The sequence below is a fragment of the Panulirus ornatus genome, chromosome 62 (genome assembly GCF_036320965.1).
Source record: "Panulirus ornatus isolate Po-2019 chromosome 62, ASM3632096v1, whole genome shotgun sequence".
Taxonomy (NCBI): Eukaryota; Metazoa; Arthropoda; class Malacostraca; order Decapoda; family Palinuridae; genus Panulirus; species Panulirus ornatus.
The window spans coordinates 10534964-10558207 of record NC_092285.1 but is presented as its reverse complement, the minus strand read 5'-3'; the positions used below and the strand labels follow the sequence as shown (position 1 = coordinate 10558207).

Here is a 23244-nt window from a genome sequence, read left to right as displayed (position 1 = left end):
CAAAGTCCCTCATACCCTTAGGAAGGTATACAACAATCATACTGTGCATAAACAAAATCTGCCTTCAAATATGTATTTCACTGGATCAATGTTGTTGACCATCACCCTAAACGCAGTATATGTTATAACAAAGAAACTTTTACGAACTCATATGACAACTTAAAAATTAACAAGAATGTAATAAGCACATGTAATTTTCAAGATGGAATGGATTCCACTTACTTGTCAAAATGCTCTTCAATTTCATCCTTCTGCACAGTTGCTCGTTCTTCTGGAATCTTTTTATTGTATTTTCTTAATTCCTTATCCTCTTCCCTCTTTAAATCTGTTTCATTTAGGTCTTCATCCCTCTCCTCTTCATATGTCTCCTTCTTTGTTTTTTCCTCCTCAACAATCTTCTCTACAAATTTCATTCCATTTTGCCCTTTGTGGCTTTCCACAAGATCATCTACCTCTTTCTTCCCATAATCCTTAATTTCATTGCTGCTTATAGAACCATCTCTAACATTCACATTTTTTTTCGATGAAATTTTTGACTCCTGATAGCTTCCAGAAATGTCCTCAATTTTGTGATTACTTAATAATAAAGATATACTTCTAATTTCCTGTAAGCTTGGTGTAACATCATTCATTTCCTGGATGAGTGGCACAACATTTTCAGCTTTCTGAGTACCTGGTAAAGCAAAATTCTGATTGGTTTGAGAAATTTCCTCAATTATGCGACGACCGAGGGGTGCATCCACCCCAGACCTGTGATCCAGCTCTGCAGTATTCGGAGGAGTAGGAGGTACACTGGTTTTCGGAAAACAAGCCTCACTGCTGTTGTTGGTCTCTGCTTCCATTGCTGCTGGTAACTGGGCTGTCTCTGCAAGACCCAAATGCTTAAAGTTATCACACTCCGTAATGACAGTTTACTGTTCCTATATTTATGCGTTTTCAACACCAGTAGTAAGAAAGATAAACAGAATGACTTTATTGGTGGACTGCAGTAAAGTCACTGCACTATACACTGTCTAGATACACTTACATATGATTTCCTGATTACAGAGATATAACTTATAACCTCTCCAACTTTCTGATAAGATAGGAAGTTCTAAGATAAATTACTACCAATCATCCAGCATTTCAAATGGCTGCATGAAATTCTGTCTTATATTTAGTCAATTCAGCTCATCAGACATTTACTCTGAAATTACAGAAACTAAAGAACAGTTTTTGGAAAAGACGAATCACTATCTATTCCAAATCAACTGCCTAAGCAAATAAAATATATGAACAGACAAAATATATGAACAGATCCAATACACTGCACATATTCTAAGGATGCACTTCGAATACTGTGAAGACACACATAAAATCCATGTATACAAATGATATCAAACTTACAGATAACATAAAAAGGCTTAAGAAAGAGAGAGAATTTTTTAAAAAGCTGAAGTGTGTTATAAAAGTACAGGTGCACTAAACACAAAACCATGAACTAAACATACTAGACTAACAAAGTTAAGCAAAAGCAAGCTTCACACAGTACTCCTACTACATTCTACCCTTCCTTACTGCCATACTTCAACTCATATTTCATGAATCCAGTCAATACAGGAAACCTATTTACACATGCTCTTCTTTCTTGTCTTAGTGAGGTACGATTAAGCACGGAACTTTCAGAAAAAAAAAATAGCATGCTTTGCATTAAAACTTTTCATGATCAAAAGTCACATGAGGCCTGTATTATTGAAAAATGAAAGAAACCTCATGACTGATACCATACCACACACTTTTGGAACACATGAAATCTAATTGTGGTTCACCAGGGCCCTGAGTTGTAATGTTTCAGAGTATGGAACTTTTGAATCAGGGTTCATTGTATTTACACTACGCTTTGACTTGCAACAAATCGCAAAAAAACTTTCTTCTTACCTTTATATTTTTGATGTCAACATTAATATAGTATTTTCTTTATTAGTAAGAAATAAATTTCCCTTCCCTACTACCTCAGGAATTTTTTGACAGGTTTTTTTTCAAGTCTATCAATATCTTTTGCATTATCTGTAACTTGGCAACAGCTGATGAAATATAACTTTGGGGTGAATAGATAAACTTAAGTGCCTCTCCCTGCAACCCTTCATTCAGTTCATCCCAGTTCAGCAACATCTAAAGCAAACTACTTCATGACAATATGGTACTATATAAGAGTGATAAGAGTAAGTTGCTATAGGTACAGCACAGGCCATCCATAAAAGTTAGACCCGTAAAATGCTTGGTGATGATTATAACCCTACTTAAAATGTGTTCTACTGGTTTGAGTTATGATGGAAATGACTTGAGAAAGGTGTCCAGGAACATGAAACTTGCAGCATGAGGCCCTAGTGTATATATATATATGGTTGAAGTTCTGTACTGCCCATTTTCCTTCCTGTTCATGTGTGATGTGCTTCCAGAGCAGCTGATAAACTGTTTCAATTCACTCAGTAATAGTGAGAAACATTTCTATCTGATAAAGATTAGCTAGTAAGCAAATGAGCTGCAGCTGACCACAATGATAAACGAGTCCTAAATGAAAGGAACAAGTTTGTGGTTGTGTCACGATGCATGTAATTCATATATCATGTATTACTTGACAAAAATTCATTAGTATCTTTAAGCCGTTTCAGCAAGCTAGGTGATCTGTGAATGATCAGTGACATTACTTCTCTAAAATTCTTAAGAAGCTCTACAATTAATTCATTACATACAAAAGTTTACAAATTTACACATGGATCCATTAAACCAAAAAATACAAAACATTTTCTTTAATGATAAAATTTTTTTTTTTTTTTTGCTTTGTCGCTGTCTCCCGCGTTTGCGAGGTAGCGCAAGGAATAAATAAATAAATAAAATATCTTTTCTTTAATAACTCCAACTACTTCATTAGGCCTATGTAATAAATAATTTCCTCATAACTTAATCCATGACTTTTCTTAAGAGGTTGAATTTGGAGGAGTGTTTCCGATTAACTCTGAAAAATCTATTGCAAGGTGGCTGAAATCCAACCATAATCAAAAAGTGAGAAAATATCTTCAAAAATGTGATGGTGAAAGTCCTATGGTATAATAAGGTTTCTGCATATTTTCATCAATCCACATCTTCCATGGACAATGAATACATACTTCATAAAGTACTTCAAATGCAGACCATAAGTACATCTACCTGACATTTCTCTTTGAAAGATTATTAAAGAAAAAAAATGATTGCCTGTATATTCATATAAGTACAGTAATTACCACAAGCTTGGTTTAATCTCTCTTATCAAAATATTGTGGAGGTCCTATTATCACCAATCTACAGACAAAGTCCAAGTGTTTTCATTGTTACCTCGTCACTTCATCTTTGCTTATCTTTATTTTCTCTGAGAGTATTTCAGTTACTTCTTTTCATAACAGTCCCACCTCACTACCACCCCATTATCACCCCCTTCCCTCAGTACCTATCCTCATTTGTATGTCATTATTTTCTCAATTTCATTTATCCCATGAATTCTTTTGCCCTTACCTGATTACTCTCTCGTCATGGTCTTTCATACCATGCATCTTAACTCATGATGTCCGTTCATCATCTATTGCTCATCTTTCCCCTTCTCTTACATTACCTAATTTCCTTATGCTATTTCTTCCATGTCCAGAAGCAACAAATAAACTATTTATCTACATCTCTGATGCTTGTTCCTTCCAGGAACTCACCCAAGGGATTAGCCATGGCAATAATTTCTCCATAACTATTGAACTCCAATGCTGATTCTCAGCATTTAATGCCTCACTAATTATGCTTAAAGACATATAACCCATAATACTAGTTAAAAGAGATAGTGCTACAATCAAATAGTCTTACAAACTAAATCGCATCACAATATTCATATAAATATCAAATCAATAATGTGTTTGTGACACAGAAAATAGAACTACACAAAACTAAACTAATTCCAACATCAAAACATATCACATCATCTCGTATCTTATTAATGTAGACAAAAACTACCAGGCAAGCAACAGCTAATGGAATTTGTACTGGAAGAGAACAATGCTCGTGGCTCAGAGAATCATTATGAAGGAACTGGACAATGTTAACTGTAATGATCAGAACCCTCTTAGCACCTCCTGGTGATGTTTCTCAAGTGGTTCAAATGATCAATAAATTTAGATGCTAAAGTTTTGCATCTTATAAATATGAAATATTCCCTAAAATAAAATCCAATGTATCTATGCTTCTTGTTACTAATCATAAGGAATTATAAAATTGTTGCTATTAATGTGGGAAAGATATACCTGATACACACTGCACAACTTAAAATATTGATGCAACTACTAAAATCAGAGGCTAAAAAAAGACTAATATGTTCCATACTTGAAAAACAATGATGATATGTGAACTGTTTTACATGTAAATATTTGATATAAATCAAATACAATAAAATGCACATGACAACAATTCAAAACATCAGCGACACTATTGGAAGGCTGCTTTCTGATCCCATTTTTAGGTACGAGCAACCTAAACTTTAAATAACTACTGTAACAGATATTCGTTGATAACGTAAAATTAAACCTTGTCATTTGCAAAAGATTATAAAAAGCAAAATTTATCAATGCCTTACAATTTCAGAGGTATGTTTGCATGTTCACTGAGTAAAGCAAATATAAAAATAACATTTCCAAACCATGGTAATCACATGAAATGTACTACATTCATCCAAGCATGTAGGTGTATGAAAGTTTGAATCAGACGATACCTTTATCAATGTCTTCCAATTTCAATCCATTCATTTACAACCAATCTAGCTTACAGTAATGCATACCCTGTACAGACTAAGGTGTGTGTGTGTGTGTGTGTGTGTGTGTGTAACAAAGTAGTAAAGACAAGGTGCATGTATACAAGGTTAAGAGACAGGGCAACACAAGAGTAAAATTCTCTTCTGTAAGGCATAAATAATTAATAATTACATAAAGCTAAACATAACCTTACCAACTGCAGAAAAAACTGTGGGAAGATGTCAAATAAGCAATCCATACTTACATGTACTCGCTATACTTAATAGGTGGTTACAAGTTTATCCACATTCTTACTATATATATATATATATATATATATAGCACTACCTTGCACGCATGCAGGGGGAAGGGGGTGCCATTTCATGTGTGGCAGGGTGGTGGCGGAATGGATGAAGGCAGCTTGTATGAATATGCACGTGTATATATGTATATGTCTGTGTATGTACATGTATTTATACGTTGAAATGTATAGGTATGTATATGTGCGTGTGTGTGGGCATTTATGTATATACATGTATATGTGGGCAGGTTGGGCCATTCTTTCGTCTGTTTCCTCGTGCTACCTTGCTAACGTGGGAGACAGTGATGAAGTATATGTAAATGTGAATACAAAATATATACTGAAATTATAATGATCATCTACATTCTTAATGAAATCAGTTAATCGTTATGAGTGATTACCCACCACGATGTGACGACATATGACACCTGAATATCATTACTATACTTACTAAGGCCTGCCAAACAGAATTTCAACAGATGGATATATGATATGTGTAGATATCACTTCTAAAGAGTAAAAAGATGACTTTCAATACTACCATGTCCAGCGGAGATAATTGGAGAGCTCTTACAAGTTGTCATCATGAAGTGAAAAGAGAAAGTCGAGTAACACAAAGTAATGAACTTTACTTAATCCCCAAATGAGAAAGTCTGCCCATTCCTCATCCTTTGACCCTAAGCTACTTTAACAAAAGTGAAAATCATGAAATCAATCTATCATTAATAGGTGCACTATATAAATCTCTGACAAACATGATGTGGGTTAAGAAAAAATATTGACGCAATATGATCTAACTAATCTAACCTGATTCATCAATTGGCAAAATACCTCGCAACAAGCATAAGAATCTGTTTTGCACGAAAGACTCACAACGTGAAACATTATTCGCCATCCAGGCAAAAACATTGTGCCGGACAAAACCTTGAACTTCAAAAAATATCACTTATAATAGATATCCTATTTGAAAAATTACCTAATAATGGGAAAGCAAAGTGTCATGGCTGGTTATAAAAGGACTTAAGAGCTATAACTCGAACTTCACATAAAACATATCGCTAAGCTCACTTCCGTCTGAGGCTCATGAGAACATATTAAACTGAAAAATATGTTAATAACATACTACCGTACCTGTAAAAGGTCTGGTAATTATAAACATCCTACCTAATGAAGTTTAGAATAATTGTATATCATATAAAAAGTTTATATATTAATATAATGCCACACTGACTGACCATGACGGAGGATCATGTCGCACACACACAGAGGCAAACTCTAATTATACTTACTATACATCTACCAAGGGCATAAAAAAATATTCAGTTATCCTTAAAAGTAATTAAACATAAATTATTTACAACCGACCTTAGACCAACCTTAAGTCTATAATGAACTTGGTCGAAAGGGAAGGCCTTTACCTTCATACCAAGACACCACCCTAATCACCCTGGGATACTCACACCACCGAACCCCATGACATTCATGCACAATCTACAATTATGACACATGATAAATAATTTATTTCTTTACCTTTGGGGATTATACACAACCCCCTCTACGCCTGTCACAACACCCCCTCGTCGCCATTACGCGAATTTACGCATCCCACGCCCCTCTACTCCACCCAGGGATATAGACCTCCTCTTATATAATATAAGGACCATTATATATCGATAATGACATTAGAAATGGGGTAATATAAGGTGGCCATACCTGAGAGTGCGGCGCGAGGCCGATGCAGGTCGGGTGTCATCTGCAAGTGTTGTTTACATTGGGGTAGACCACGAGGTGTAAACACCTCCCTTCTACCTATCTACTCCCAGTTCTTGGGTCCTCTACCTCAATTCCAATACGTGGATTTTAATGGATTTGGTTATTTTGACGTATAATACGGCCATTAAGGATGATGTGGTGTATGTTGGTGTGATATAGACGCGGTGAAATGGGTTCGGTTTTGCCGCTCAGCAGGAGGGTGCCAATACTCATTTTCTACCATTACACACCATTTATTTTTTTCCCCTTCCTTATAGCCTTTAAATAATGGTAAAATATCTCATTATCCCATCATGATAATACTTTTGATTAGACGACAACTGAGAAACTTTGTGTCACGTACTGTTGCACAAAAATACATATATACGACATTTAGAGTTACACTCATCTGCCAGACGTAGGAGAAATTTTATCAGTAATTTAGAACACATTAGTCATTAAAAATTCCATCGGTCAAAGGACAGCCAATTACTCATAGGTCTCATTACATGAAAACTGTAATCATAATAACTCAAGCTATGCAGAGAATATCGATATGAAAATGGTTGAACTGGAATCAACACTTTGAACTATATATACCAATTTACAATGAAATGTAGAGGTTAAAAAATATATATTCCAAAAGATATAAAAATAGAAGTATATATGATCACAGAGGCAGGAATACACACACACACACACACACACACACACACACACACACACACACACACATATATATATATATATATATATATATATATATATATATATATATATATTATATATATATATATATATATATATATATATATATATATATATATATATATATATATATATATATATAAGGGTCGTACCGTCGTGCTCAAGATATGGAAAAATAATAACAACAGCAGCTGATGAATATATAGTATATGACAATGTAGATTTAGTCAAGCTAAACAATATATATATATATATATATATATATATATATATATATATATATATATATATATATATATATATATATATACCACATTAAAATGAGTTCACAGGTTACATAGTATTTCCTTTGTAGATAAATGACCTACAAAATGTTGCCATCTCATCAGCTGCTGTTGTTATTATTTTTCCATATCTTGAGCACGACGGTACGACCCTTGAGCACGACGGTACGACCCTTGAGCACGACGGTACGACCCTTGAGCACGACGGTACGACTCTTGAGCACGACAGTACGATCCTTGGGCAGGACGGTACGACCCTCGAGCACGACGGTAGGACCCTTGAGCACTGAGACGGTACGACCCTTGAGCACGACGTTACCACCCTTGAGCACTGAGAAGGTACACGACCCTTGAGCACTGAGACGGTACGACCCTTGAGCACTGAGACGGTACACACGACCCTTGAGCACTGAGACGGTACGACCCTTGAGCACTGAGACGGTACGACCCTTGAGCACTGACACGATACGACTCCTGAATATCAGGCCACCATACCCAAGGGTCGTACCTCTATGTTCAAGGGTCGTATAACCATGTTCGAGAAGGGGAAGTTGGTGAAGGGTGGGGGGTTGGGGGTTGACAGGGGTCGTTGTTACTAAGCCAAGTAACCAGTTACCTTTGGCATGGCTATGTCAGAGACCTCGGCTCGGTGGTGGAGGGTGGGGGCCGATACAAGCTGGGTTATCGGCTGGACATTGCCGATAAGAACGCGGTCATGGACGAGAGGGAGGAGGAGAGAGAGAGAGAGAGAGAGAGAGAGAGAGAGAGAGAGAGAGAGAGAGAGAGAGAGAGAGAGAGAGAGAGAGAGAAATTGCGTCTTTATTCAAGCGTACGAAACACCTTTTCGTTACCACCAGTTTTGTACTGTATGGAGGAAGGGAGTTCTACAATCGTGTGTGTGTGTGTGTGTGTGTGTGTGTGTGTGTGTTCCCGTCATACATCGTACAACCAACTTCAAAATCAAAAATCACAATTCAAAAACTCGTTCTATTTGACCGAGTCTTTTAAGTTTAAAAATGACCTCCATTATCTACTCCTGTCTCGTCTTTATATTGACCTCTCCAGGTCATGGCCATTCGAACACTTGACCTCTTCCCCCCCACGGGGTCATGACCTCCTACTCCCCCCCCATCAGCTCGTAACGATGTAAACACGCCCTTAAAGGAATACGAAACAACTCCATCTATCATCAGGGATTACTCAAAGGTTCAACAAGTCAGTCGGTGGGTCAAATACCCTTTTTTTTTTTTTTTCTCCCCTTATCTTGATCTAATCTCTCTTATCTTTGTTATCGTCCATTAGAAGGACCCAATGATACATCATGACCCCCTCCACCCCGTCCATGATAGACGTGAAGCTATGTACAATACACCTCACAGCTTCTGTAAACAATAAACATTCTAAAGTGAACTTCTAAATCAAAATCTCCCACAATACCAAAACCTCGAGACCTTCGTAATATATTCCACATTCTAAAGTTAACTTCTAATTCAAAATCTCCCACAATACCCAAACTCGAGACCTTCGTAATATATTCCACATTCTAAAGTTAACTTCTAATTCAAAATCTCCCACAATACCCAAACTCGAGACCTTCGTAATATATTCCACATTCTAAAGTTAACATCTAATTCAAAATCTCCCACAATACCAAAACTCGAGACCTTCGTAATATATTCCACATTCTATAGTTAACTTCTAATTCAAAATCTCCCACAATACCCAAACTCGAGACCTTAGTAATATATTCCACATTCTAAAGTTAACTTCTAATTCAAAATCTCCCACAATACCAAAACTCGAGACCTTCGTAGTATATTCCACATTTATTCTAATTACATTAAATTATTCTTTATTACTTACAACCATACATACTACTTATACTACCAAGGCTATGTAGTGCGGTCGCTAATCAGTCTACTTAAATTACTACTACTACTACTACTACTACTACGACTGGCGTATAGCAAGGCAAAGAAGACATTATGTACCAAAATTATAGTAAATTATACACTGATAAATGAGACTTTAAAAGGGCAAGGTTGCGTCTGCCTACATCACGGTAGGAGTGGAAGGAGAAAGCCACTGCAACAGCTTGTTATATACCTGGTAAACCATATACTCCCACTATAATAATAATTAATAATAATAATAATAATTAATAATAATAATGATAATAATAATAAGCAACATAACAATAGTAAATACTAAATAATAGTAAAAATAATGATAATAAGCAATAACTACTAAATACTAAAAATAATAATAATAGTAATAAATAATAATTATAATAAACCATAACAATAAGTGGTCTAACAATATAAAAAAAAACAATAAATAATGACACTACGACCAACTGATAAATATAAATAAGTTCCAAGATAAATAACCAACACTACCAACGTGTATTTGTTTGTTTGTTTGTGTTTGTTCTGCTGTTATCACCAACATATACAGAACACGAGAACACACTACACTTCCTCTATCATCAATAGGTCTATGTAAACCCAAGTTTACCCTGGTAACCTTCACTCCTCCTGTCTATCGTCGGTTTAACCTGCATTATCTATCGAATAATAATGCAAATAATAATGATAATAATAATAATAATAATAATAATAACACTACTACTAATGAATAATAAATAATAATAATGCTAGATAATAATGTGAATAATAATAATAATAATAATAATAATACATAATAATGAAGGTTTAAACGCTCTGCAATACAAACATAATTATTTTAAGACACTAATTTGTATAAATATTATATAAACAAAGTTATTATGATAACTCCAGCAAGGGAATCTTTACTTGTAACCAAATATATTCCTTTGATTACTTTATCCTGCGAAGCTGCAAGGTAAAACAAAAAAAAAAAAAAAAAAAAAAAAAAAAAACAGGCGGCAGTGAACAATGAGATGAATTCATTTGAAATTAAAAAGTAAATAGTTCAATATAAGAGAAACAACAATTATGTAAATCATTTGATTAGATTACTTTAATCTCTTTCTTGAACGTTACACAGACAGACAGACACACACACACACACACACACACACACACACACACAGGGGCCTCCGTGGTGTAGCGGTCAGCTATACTGACTACGGGTTGGGCCCGCATGATTTCGACTCTTGGGCCGGGCAGTCGGCCCACAGCCATCCTAGGCGTTCATCCTCCCCTCGGAGCTGGTTGATAAATGAGTGCCTGGTTTAGGCTTGGGGCGTAAGTGTCAGTGCATACACACATGGGAGTAAAAAGGAAATAATTTCTTCAACACACATACATACACACAGGGGTCGTACCGTCTCAGTACTCAAGGGTCGTACCGCCGTGCTCAAGGGTCGTACCGTCTCAGTACTCAAGGGTCGTACCGCCGTGCTCTAGGGTCGTACCGTCTCAGTACTCAAGGGTCGTACCGCAGTGCTCAAGGGTCGTACCGTCTCAGTACTCAAGGGTCGTACCGCCGTGCTCAGGGGTCGTACAGTCTCAGTAGTCAGGGGTCGTACCGTCGTGCTCAAGGGTCGTACCGTCTCAGTACTCAAGGGTCGTACCGTCGTGCTCAAGGGTCGTACCGTCGTGCTCAATTATATATTGACTTTACTAACTTCTATTGATATATATATATATATATATATATATATATATATATATATATATATATATATATATATATATATATTATATAAATTCCTCTTTGTTAATAATTCGTTCTACATTGCCTTCAATAACAACTCTTCAAGTAATTTGCTCTGCACTGTATTTAACAACATCACTAGTAACATGTTCTACGTTGTATTTAACAACTTCAATTCACAACCAATTAGTTTTGTACTGTATTTAACAACCCCTTCACCAGTAATATGTTCTACATTGTACTTAACAACTTCAATTCACAACCAATTTTATCTTTATTGTCTCTAACACCATCTCTTCACTAGCTATACGTTGTACTTAACAACCAATTCACAACTAATTTTCTCTATTGTACGTTGTACTTAACGACCAATTTACAACTAATTTTCTCTTATATTCTCTTCAGTAAACATCTGATACTAAGACGACGAAGCCATGACAATGTCCTGGCCAATGATAAGATGGGGATCCAATGGGGCCCCTTGGTTGTTATCGCAGATAAGGTCAAAGGGCGCGCCACGACCACGACCCGTTGGCGTGGTAGAGGTGCTAGGGCGTCCCTCGCGCCATGAGGGCGTGTACGGCCAATTGCCATGCCCATGGAGATATGGAGACTGCAACGTGAAATACAGGTGAAATAAGTCTCGATGTGGAGACTGTAACGTGAAATACTGGTGAAAACGTCTCGACATGGAGACTGTAACGTAAAATAAGGTGAAATACGTCTCGATGTGGAGACTGTAACGTAAAATACAGGTGAAATACGTCTCGATGTGGAGACTGTAACGTAAAATACAGGTAAAATACGTCTCGATGTGGAGACTGTAACGTAAAATACAGGTAAAATACGTCTCGATGTGGAGACTGTAACGTAAAATACAGGTAAAATACGTCTCGATGTGGAGACTGTAACGTAAAATACAGGTGAAATACGTCTCGATGTGGAGACTGTAACGTAAAATACAGGTGAAATACGTCTCGATGTGGAGACTGTAACGTAAAATACAGGTGAAATACGTCTCGATGTGGAGACTGTAACGTAAAATACAGGTAAAATACGTCTCGATGTGGAGACTGTAACGTAAAATACAGGTGAAATACGTCTCGACATGGAGACTGTAACGTAAAATACAGGTAAAATACGTCTCGATGTGGAGACTGTCACGTAAAATACAGGTGAAATACGTCTCAATATGGAGACTGTAACGTAAAATACAGGTGAAATAAGTCACGATATGGAGACTATAGCGTAAAATACAGCTGAAATACGTCTCGACCCAGAACCCGAGTAACGTAAAATACAGCGTAGTTGTAACCCGAATTACATAAGAACATGTAACTCGCCTTAGGAAAGGGTATGTCATTCATCTGTAATTTGAGGTCAACCTACGCTGTTATTACGAACGAAAGAAAAAAATAGATTAAGTAAAGGTTTGAATATATTGTTCATCATATGTTCACATGAACATATCTTACGTCAATAATGTTAATTACTTCAATTGGCACTAATTTCTGAGTTTAGAGGTAGAGGAATTAAACGAAACGTACGCATATATATATATATATATATATATATATATATATATATATATATATATATATATATATATATATATATATATAGTAGTCTGCCATTAACTCGGTCACTATCCATTTTCTCTATTTGATACAAGACCCATTTTCTTTGAGTTCCTATAACAAGGCAAAAACATCATTACAACCAGTGGGTTGTGGGGGGAAAAAAATATTATTGTGGCCTTTAATTAATACAATTAGTAACAGGGAATTTATGAGAAAATATATAAGAGTTCAAAGGGAATTCGTGTGATCAATTGGGACATTAGAATTACCTTAACATAAGGTAGTAATTAGCAATTACATACCATTATTCTCCAATGTAATTCTCAGCGTTGTGGTATATAATTCATACGATTTTTGCCTTTAATCTTAACGTTAAACAAGTGTGGATGACTGAAAGGTAATTTTTGTGATGTTGAATATTATATTTTTCAAGTGTGACCAGAGAGACAGACAGACAGACACAGGTATACAGACACACACACACACACACACACATACACATACAGCCACACACACACACACACACACAGATACACACAGGCATACACAAACACACACACACGCAGACAGACACACATACAGCCACACACACACACACACACACACAGACAGAGACACATACAGCCAGACAGACAGACACACACACATACAGACAGACACACACACACACACATACAGCCACACAGACACAGACACACACACACACACATACAGCCACACAGACACAGAGAGACAGACACACATACAATACAAACACATACACCGAGAACACCTTTGACAGGAGGGTTTTGCACTCCGAAGGCTGCTCTCCATTCAGGAGCAGGGGAATGAGGACCAAGTCTGCTGTCGTATCTAAAGGTCGTACCGTCTAAATTCAAGGGTCGTACCGTCGTATTCAAGGGTCGTACCGTCGTATTCAAGGGTCGCACCGTCCTATTCAAGGGTCGTACCGTCGTATTCAAGGGTCGTACCGTCGTATTCAAGGGTCGCACCGTCGTATTCAAGGGTCGTACCGTCTTGTTCAAGGGTCGTACCGTCGTATTCAAGGGTCGTACCGTCGTATTCAAGGGTCGTACCGTCTTGTTCAAGGGTCGTACCGTCGTATTCAAGGGTCGTGCCGTCGTATTCAAGGGTCGTACCGTCTGAATTCAAGGGTCGTACCGTCGTATTCAAGGGTCGTACCGTCGTATTCAAGGGTCGTACCGTCTAAATTGAAGGGTCGTACCCGTCTTGCACCACACAACCATACCACAACCACAACCCATTCCCCCACAAGCATAACCAGACCACCAACAACTTTCAATTACAACTCATCTCGTTCACTGCTCGGTCACAACCACGACGGGTGGGGTTGTGGAGAGGGGAAAGGGGGGGGGAAAGGAAAGGGGGCCCCCCTCCTTAATTCCCCCCACCCACCTCCCTTAGACAGAACCCTGGGGGAGGTCATGGAGCCCCGGGTGGTCAAAGGCCGGGTACAATCAAAAGCACTTCATAACAGTTGTGGTTGTAGCCACAACACCTTCATGGGCTCAAGCTAACGAGACCCCCCCCCCCCCACAAAATCAAAAATTACCCCTCACAACTCCCATCATTTCTCATCAAAATCGTTAGAATGATTTAGAAGGTAACGAATGATTGGTAACGAATGATTTAGAAGGTAACAAATGATTTAGGTAACGAATGATTTAGAAGGTAACGAATGATTTAGAAGGTAACGAATGATTTAGAAGGTAACGAATGATTTAGAAGGTAACGAATGATTTAGAAGGTAACGAATGATTTAGAAGGCAACGAATGATTTAGAAGGCAACGAATGATTTAGAAGGTAACGAATGATTGGTAACGAATGATTTAGAAGGTAACGAATGATTTAGAAGGTAACGAATGATTTAGAAGGTAACGAATGATTTAGAAGGCAACGAATGATTTAGAAGGCAACGAATGATTTAGAAGGTAACGAATGATTTAGAAGGTAACGAATGATTTAGAAGGCAACGAATGATTTAGAAGGTAACGAATGATTTAGAAGGCAACGAATGATTTAGAAGGCAACGAATGATTTAGAAGGCAACGAATGATTTAGAAGGCAACGAATGATTTAGAAGGCAACGAATGATTTTGAAGGTAACGAATGATTTAGAAGGTAACGAATGATTTAGAAGGTAACGAATGATTTAGAAGGCAACGAATGATTTAGAAGGTAACGAATGATTTTGAAGGTAACGAATGATTTAGAAGGCAACGAATGATTTAGAAGGCAACGAATGATTTAGAAGGCAACGAATGATTTAGAAGGTAACGAATGATTTAGAAGGCAACGAATGATTTAGAAGGCAACGAATGATTTAGAAGGCAACGAATGATTTAGAAGGCAACGAATGATTTAGAAGGCAACGAATGATTTAGAAGGCAACGAATGATTTAGAAGGCAACGAATGATTTAGAAGGTAACGAATGATTTAGAAGGTAACGAATGATTTTGAAGGTAACGAATGATTTAGAAGGTAACGAATGATTTAGAAGGTAACGAATGATTTAGAAGGTAACGAATGATTTAGAAGGTAACGAATGATTTAGAAGGCAACGAATGACTTAGAAGGTAACGAATGATTTAGAAGGTAACGAATGATTTTGAAGGATTGATTCGCCAGTCTGCTAACGACAGGGTGGGTCCTCAAACAGACCACACAGACCCAGAGAAGGTATGGTGTTCGCTTCATAATAGCTGGTGGTCTTCTGACAATACCCGACTATAGCTGTGGTCAGGGTTGTCCCCCCCCCCCACAGTGGCCCTACCACCTCCCCTACCACACCCTAGCCACAGCTAACCCGGACGACCCTTACCTTCACTACCACACTCCCCGCAGCTATGGTGGTGGTGGCAGCTATGATCGAGCTCTTGGCAGCTACAGTGGAGGTGTTGACAGCTATGGTGGAGCTGGTGTTGGCAGCTGTGGTGGAGGTGTTGGCAGCTGTAGTGGAGGTGTTGGCAGCTATGGTGGAGCTGGTGTTGGCAGCTGTAGTGGAGGTGGTGGCAGCTATGATCGAGCTGTTGGCAGCTGTAGTGGAGGTGTTGGCAGCTATGGTGGAGCTGGTGTTGGCAGCTGTGGTGGAGCTGGTGTTGGCAGCTGTAGTGAAGCTGGTGCTGGCAGCTATAGTGGAGGTGTTGGCAGCTATGGTGGAGCTGTTGCTGGTAGCTGTGGTAAAGCTGTTGGCAGCTAAAGCAAAGCTGTTGGCAGCTAAAGCGAGGTTATTTTGACCTCTCTCACAAGGGACAATATTATCAGCTCGCTTTTCCTTATGGATTAGAAGCCAAATGGGCCTTTTTTTGGGCCTTTTTTGGGCCTTTTTTGGGCCTTTTATGGGCCTTTTTTCTTTAAATCTATCCTGGAAATGGTTCACATCCTCAGCTATAACCTGTAATCAAAAGCTAGATTTACAGACGGAAGCTAAGATCATTCTGAGGTGGTGGAAGAAATCGATCCATCTTGGGCGCGAGGGAGCGGTACGATACAGGGTACGAACTGGAACGGAGCGGAAGCTGGAAATGGGGGGGGGGGGGGTCTTCCCGGACCAGGGAACGAAGGAACGAAACGGGTCAGAAGCTGCAAAATGGAGGTATTTTCCCGGACTAGGGAACGAAGGAACGAAACGGGTCAGAAGCTGGGAATGTGTGTTTTCCCGGACCAGGGAACGAAGGAACGAAACGACAGACAGACAGATCCTGTTTTTTTTTTCCTTTTTTTGTAACAGTGTGGTAACTGGGGAGTTCACAGTCTCAGTGGGGGGTCACAATGACCAATTGAAGGTCGAACGATCGTTAATATATAGACGAGATGTTGTAGAAATAGATATTGTAGCGAAATAGATGACTTTAATGGGCCCTACGTAAACGTACTAATGTAAGGGGTGGACTCACAACACTTGTTGTTGTAGAAATGACCACAACATCTCTCTTGTACACGAAGCGAGGTACACTGGTTAACGACCATACACGACAAGCACGACTTAACGACGGTTCCCACCACGTAGGAACCAATGGGAAGAGGCGAAGACGCTGTGCAATGATGTGGTCAATGGCGAAATGTTTTCGTGGGGGGAGGGGGAGGGGAGGGAGGATATACGTCATCATCCGAGGGCTCCCAACCAATAAGGTGGATATACGTCATCATCCGAGGACTCCCAACCAATAAGGCGGATATACGTCATCATCCGTGGACTCCCAACCAATAAGGCGGATATACGTCATTATCCGTGGACTCCCAACCAATAAGGCGGATATACGTCACCATCCGAGGACTCCCAACCAATAAGGTGGATATACGTCATCATCCGAGGACTCCCAACCAATAAGGCGGATATACGTCATCATCCGAGGACTCCCAACCAATAAGGCGGATATACGTCATCATCCGGGGACTCCTAACCAACATGGCGGACAATAAATCCTATGAATTTAATTAAAATGTCTTGCGGAAGAATGCCTCTCCCACTTCATCGTTCCAGAAAAATGTCTCCTTTATTCATTTAGATTACCACACACACACACACACACACACTTTCCCACATTAAGAGGGAGCGCCAGGAACAGATAAATGACTGGACCCATTCGCGCTGAACCAGTCTCCTCCAGCTGTCATGTGGAATGCACCGAAACCACAGCTCCCTTTCCACCACATCCAGGCCCCACAGACCTGACCTTTCCATGTTTTACCGAGGACGCTTCACACGCCCCTGGTTCAGTCCATTGCCACGTCGACCCCTGTATACCACATCACTTCTTCAAATATACAATTGGCTTCAGGTAATAAATGAATGAATCTCTCGCGTTCAAAGTCAGTATGAAAGAAATCAAGAGGCAATCAACACCCTAAACTAATTCATCTTTTGGAAAAACAAACTAATACAATGAAACGCGGGGTAGTATTAAAAGATGATTAAGGCATGATGATGCGCAAGTGTAAAGCGCAACGGCGGAAGATTCACACGAACTGGAAGCGAAATATTTGTATCAAGATGGAACAAAAGTGATTGGAGGAGGCATTTATATAAAGTAGGAGGTTGTTGAAGGGACAAGTCTTATCGAATCGGATCCGAAATACAATTCCAATTAGGCCAGGAACCTATATTTTATATCAGGGCAAACTCACTCTCTCTCTCTCTCTCTCTCTCTCTCTCTCTCTCTCTCTCTCTCTCTCTCTCTCTCTCGTGTGTGTGTGTGTGTGTGTGTGTGTGTGTGTGTGTGCGCGCGCGCGCGCTAGCGAATAACCGATCTTGAAAACGCAAGTTTATAGATGCGAGCTGGGCATACCAATTCGAGGAGGAGGGAGGGTCAGAACCCCACCCACCCCCCCCAACACACAGAAAATGGGGTGCGGGTTGCCTATGTTTCTTTCTTTCTCTTCCAAAAGCCACGGTTTATAGTCCATGTTCTATATGGAAACTCGAATCTATAAACTCATCCATCTCGTGTGTGTGGGGGTTCCATGTTGAGGTTCAGGTCTGACGTCTGAACTAGGGATGTACAGATGTGGGGTTGGATCCCACACGGAAGGGGTTCGAACCCCCTCCTCCTCCTCCTTGTATCCCTTGGCACGTGGCAGGGTATGTTGCTCGGTGGGGGGGGGGGGTAGGTGCTGCTGCTGCGTGTGTCTATGTCAAAATTTTCCCCTACGAGTTTATATACTTAGTTTATATAATATATATATATATATATATATATATATATATATATATATATATATATATATATATATATAAATTTGGTCGTAGTTGGTTCATAGATGGTCTCTCTCTCTCTCTCTCTCTCTCTCAATGGTAAGTCTCGGCGTAGGCACTGGTTAGTAGGTAATGGTTCGTATGTAATGGTTAGTAGGTACCGGTTAGTACATACTGATTAGTAGGTACTGGCTAGTATGTACTGGTTAGTAGGTATTCGTTAGTAGGTACTGGTTAGTAGGTATTCGTTAGTAGGTACTGGTTAGTAGGCATTCCTTAGTAGGTATTCGTTAGTAGGTACTGGTTAGTAGGTATTCCTTAGTAGGTACTGGTTACTAGGTATTCCTTAGTAGGTACTGGTTAGTAGGTATTCCTTAGTAGGTACTGGTTGGTAGATATTCGTTAGTATGTACTTAGTAAGTAGGTACTGGTTAGTAGATATTCGTTAGTATGTACTTAGTAAGGAGGTACTGGTAAGTAGGTACTGGTTAGTGGGTACTGGTTAGTAGATACTGGTAAGTAGGTATTCGTTAGTATGTACTTAGTAAGTAGGTACTGGTTAGTAGGTATTCGTTAGTATGTACTTAGTAAGTAGGTACTGGTTAGTGTGTACCCGTTAGTAGGTACTGGTAAGTAGGTACTGGTTAGTAGGTATTCCTTAGTAGGTACTGGTTAGTAGGTATTCGTTAGTATGTACTTAGTAAGTAGGTACTGGTTAGTATGTACCCGTTAGTAGGTACTGGTAAGTAGGTACTGGTTAGTAGGTACTGGTTAGTAGGTATTCCTTAGTAGGCACTGGTTAGTAGGTATTCGTTAGTATGTACTTAGTAAGTAGGTACTGGTTAGTATGTACCCGTTAGTAGGTACTGCTAAGTAGGTACTGGTTAGTAGGTATTCCTTAGTAGGTACTGGTTAGTAGGTATTCGTTAGTACGTACTTAGTAAGTAGGAACTGGTTAGTATGTATCCGCTAGTAGGTACTGGTAAGTAGGTACTGATTAGTAAGTATTCATCAGTATGTACTGGTTAGTAGGTATTCGTCAGTAGGTACTGGTTAGAATATACCGGTTAGTATGTACTGGTTAGTAGTCAATCGTTAGTATGCACTGGTTAGTAGGGACTGGTAAGTAGGTACTAGTTAGTATGTACTGGTTAGTAGGTACTGGCAAGTATGTACTGGTTAGTATGTACTGGTTAGTAGGTACTGGTTAGTAGGTACTAGTTAGTATGTACTGGTTAGTAGGTACTGGTAAGTAGGTATTGGTTAGTATGTACTGGTTAGTAGGTATTCGTTAGTATGTACAGGTCAGTACGTACTGGCAAGTAGGTACTGGTCAGTAGGTATTCGCTAGTATGTACTGGTCAGTACGTGCTGGTAAGTAGGTACTGGCTAGCAGGTACTGGATAGTAGGTACTTCCGTGTTACATAACAAACTTTATTTAGAAAAAAATAAAAGTTGAAGTATTGAGGAAGCAGAACACACACACACACACACACACACACACACACACACACCAGAACAGCTGGGGATAATTGGTCACTTACAAAATTAAACACTTAAGTAGATTTCTCCCTCACTATTAGGAGTACTTAACGTGAAGTAGTGTGCAGTGTGGGGCTAACGCACTTATAATCTCACTCCTTACAACTTTATTCAATTAACCTACTTAACACATCTTCCCTCTTTCTCGTATGTTCAAAGTCATTTATGTCGTAGAAATTTCTATATTATTATTTATTTTATTGTTTATTGTTGTTTATTCTGTTCATTGTAGTTTTTGGTACAAAGAATATACAAAGGAAGTCAGACAGCAGAAGACCAAATGGGTTGAGTTTTATGATAAAGGAAGATATTACAAACTCACAGATAAGTGTGGTATAAGTGAGAGGGTATAAGTGTGGTATAAGTGAGAGGGTATAAGTGTGGTATAAGTTAGAGGGTATAAGTGTGGTATAAGTTAGAGGGTATAAGTGTGGTATAAGTGAGAGGGTATAAGTGTGGTATAAGTTAGAGGGTATAAGTGTGGTATAAGTTAGAGGGTATAAGTGTGGTATAAGTGAGAGGGTATAAGTGTGGTATAAGTTAGAGGGTATAAGTGTGGTATAAGTTAGAGGGTTTAAGTGTGGTATAAGTTAGAGGGTATAAGTGTGGTATAACTTAGAGGGTATAAGTGTGGTATAAGTTAGAGGGGTATAAGTGTGGTATAAGTTAGAGGGGTATAAGTGTGGTATAAGTTAGAGGGGTATAAGTGTGGTATAACTTAGAGGGTATAAGTGTGGTATAAGTTAGAGGGGTATAAGTGTGGTATAACTTAGAGGGTATAAGTGTGGTATAAGTTAGAGGGGTATAAGTGTGGTATAAGTTAGAGGGTATAAGTGTGGTATAAGTGAGAGGGTATAGGTGTGGTATAAGTTAGAGGGTATAAGTGTGGTATAAGTTAGAGGGTATAAGTGTGGTATAAGTGAGAGGGTATAAGTGTGGTATAAGTTAGAGGGTATAAGTGTGGTATAAGTTAGAGGGTATAAGTGTGGTATAAGTTAGACGGTATAAGTGTGGTATAAGTTAGAGGGTATAAGTGTGGTATAAGTCAGTGTGTATAAGTGAGGTATAACTTCTCTCATACATTTGTACGTTTCATTATACTAAATCGCCGTTTCCCGCGTCATCGAGGTAGCGCCAGGAAACACGACGGTAAATGTATGGTGGGTTTAAGGCGGCGATGCGAGGGAAGATGTCGCCATTACCCTGAGTTATGGCTTCTGGTATAAGCGAATTTGTCGCCATTTTCATCTTACAGACGCCATCTTACCAACGCCCCCCCCCCCCACATACACGTAACTCCCCCACATCCCATTTTCTTTCCCGTGTTTCCCCCCCTCTCTCTCTCTCTCAATGCTACGTTTATGATATAGTCTGGATCACTTCTGCTTTATTTTCTTTCCTGATATCTTTATCAGTTATTTTTTTCTTTATCTTATTTCTCGTTATTTCTCTAATCTGTTCTTCCCCGTTCTCTGTTTCTTTGGTCTGTTTCCCATTTTCCCCCCCTTTCTTCATCATGACCCGTTCACCATTTTCTTCTTCTCATCTTCCCTTATTTCTATTGGTCCCCTAAATTCCTCCAGATTCCCTTTTCTTCCCTATCTCTCTCTCTCTCTCTCTCTCTCTCTCTCTCTCTCTCTCTCTCTCTCTCTCTCTCTCTCTCTCATCTCGTCTTGTCCATTTTCCTTAAGTATTACCTCCCCCCCGTTTTCTCTTCCTTCACGAGTCTACGTCAAAGAGCGTTCTACCACATCCGGATATACGTCTGAGAGCGTTCTACCACATCCAGATCTACGTCTGAGAGCGTTCTACCACATCCAGATCTACGTCACAGAGCGTTCAACCACATTGATCTACGTCATAGTGTTCTACCACATCCAGACCTACGTCATACATAGCGTTCTACCACATCAGACTGCATCACAGAGCGTTCTACCACATCCAGGTCTACGCCATACATAGCGTTCTACCACATCCAGACCTACGTCACAGAGCGTTCTACCACATCCAGACCTACGTCATACATAGCGTTCTACCACATTCATCTACGTCATAGTGTTCTACCACATCCAGACCTACGTCATACATAGCGTTCTACCACATCCAGACTACGTCACAGAGCGTTCTACCACATCCAGGTCTACGCCATACATAGCGTTCTACCACATCAGACTATATCACAGAGCGTTCTACCACATCCAGACCTACGTCATACATAGCGTTCTACCACATCTACGTCAGTGGCGACCCGTTCCTGACGTCATCTACAGGGATGACCCCTCCCCCCCCCTCGAGATCTATAGCGAGCGCCAAGTCCTTGGCTTAAACGACCATTGACCCCTCACACACCCCCCCCCCCCCCCCCCCCCCCCGCCTCCAAGTGCCCCCCCCTCCCCCCTCCTATACATTCCATTTCGATATCTGTTTGTTTCCGCTTCGTCGCTTTTCTATATCACTTATATAATCTACTGTTCAGTGTGTGTGTGTGTGTGTGTGTGTGTGTACCCCCGTAGCACGCGACCTTACGCGAGGGCAAGTTATCTTGCTCCTATACCTTATATAAACTTGGGTCTTTCCTATATCAAGTTATCTTCCTCCTATAGCTTGTATAAACTTGGATCTTTCCCATATCAAGTTTTCTTGCTCCCATAGCTTATATAAACTTGAATCTTTCCTAAATCACGTTTTCTTGCTCCTATAGCTTGTATAAACTTGGATCTTTCCTATATCACGTTTTCTTGCTCCTATAGCTTGTATAAACTTGGGTCTTTCCTATATCACGTTTTCTTGCTCCTATAGCTTGTATAAACTTGGGTCTTTCCTAAATCACGTTTTCTTGCTCCTATAGCTTATATAAACTTGGGTCTTTCCTATATCAAGTTATCTTGCTCCTATAGCTTGTATAAACTTGGGTCTTTCCTATATCAAGTTATCT

The 23244-nt window shown here is 39.2% G+C and overlaps 1 protein-coding gene across 2 annotated transcripts in view; it reads right to left on the bottom strand.

Moving 5' to 3' along the window:
* LOC139745722 (2-acylglycerol O-acyltransferase 1-like) overlaps positions 1–7033 on the bottom strand; it is a 29439-nt gene extending 22406 nt beyond the window's left edge. Inside the window, exons 1-2 of one of the 2 annotated variants that reach the window (XM_071656183.1) lie at positions 6796–7033; positions 223–865 (exon numbers count right to left, since the gene is read on the bottom strand). In XM_071656183.1, coding sequence (XP_071512284.1) covers positions 223–865; positions 6796–6835 — 683 coding nt within the window. In that variant the 5' untranslated portion in view covers positions 6836–7033. The remainder of the gene's footprint in view (positions 1–222; positions 866–6795) is intronic. The other variant, XM_071656182.1, reaches the window with a different exon arrangement.
* Positions 7034–23244: the final 16211 nt, after the last annotated feature.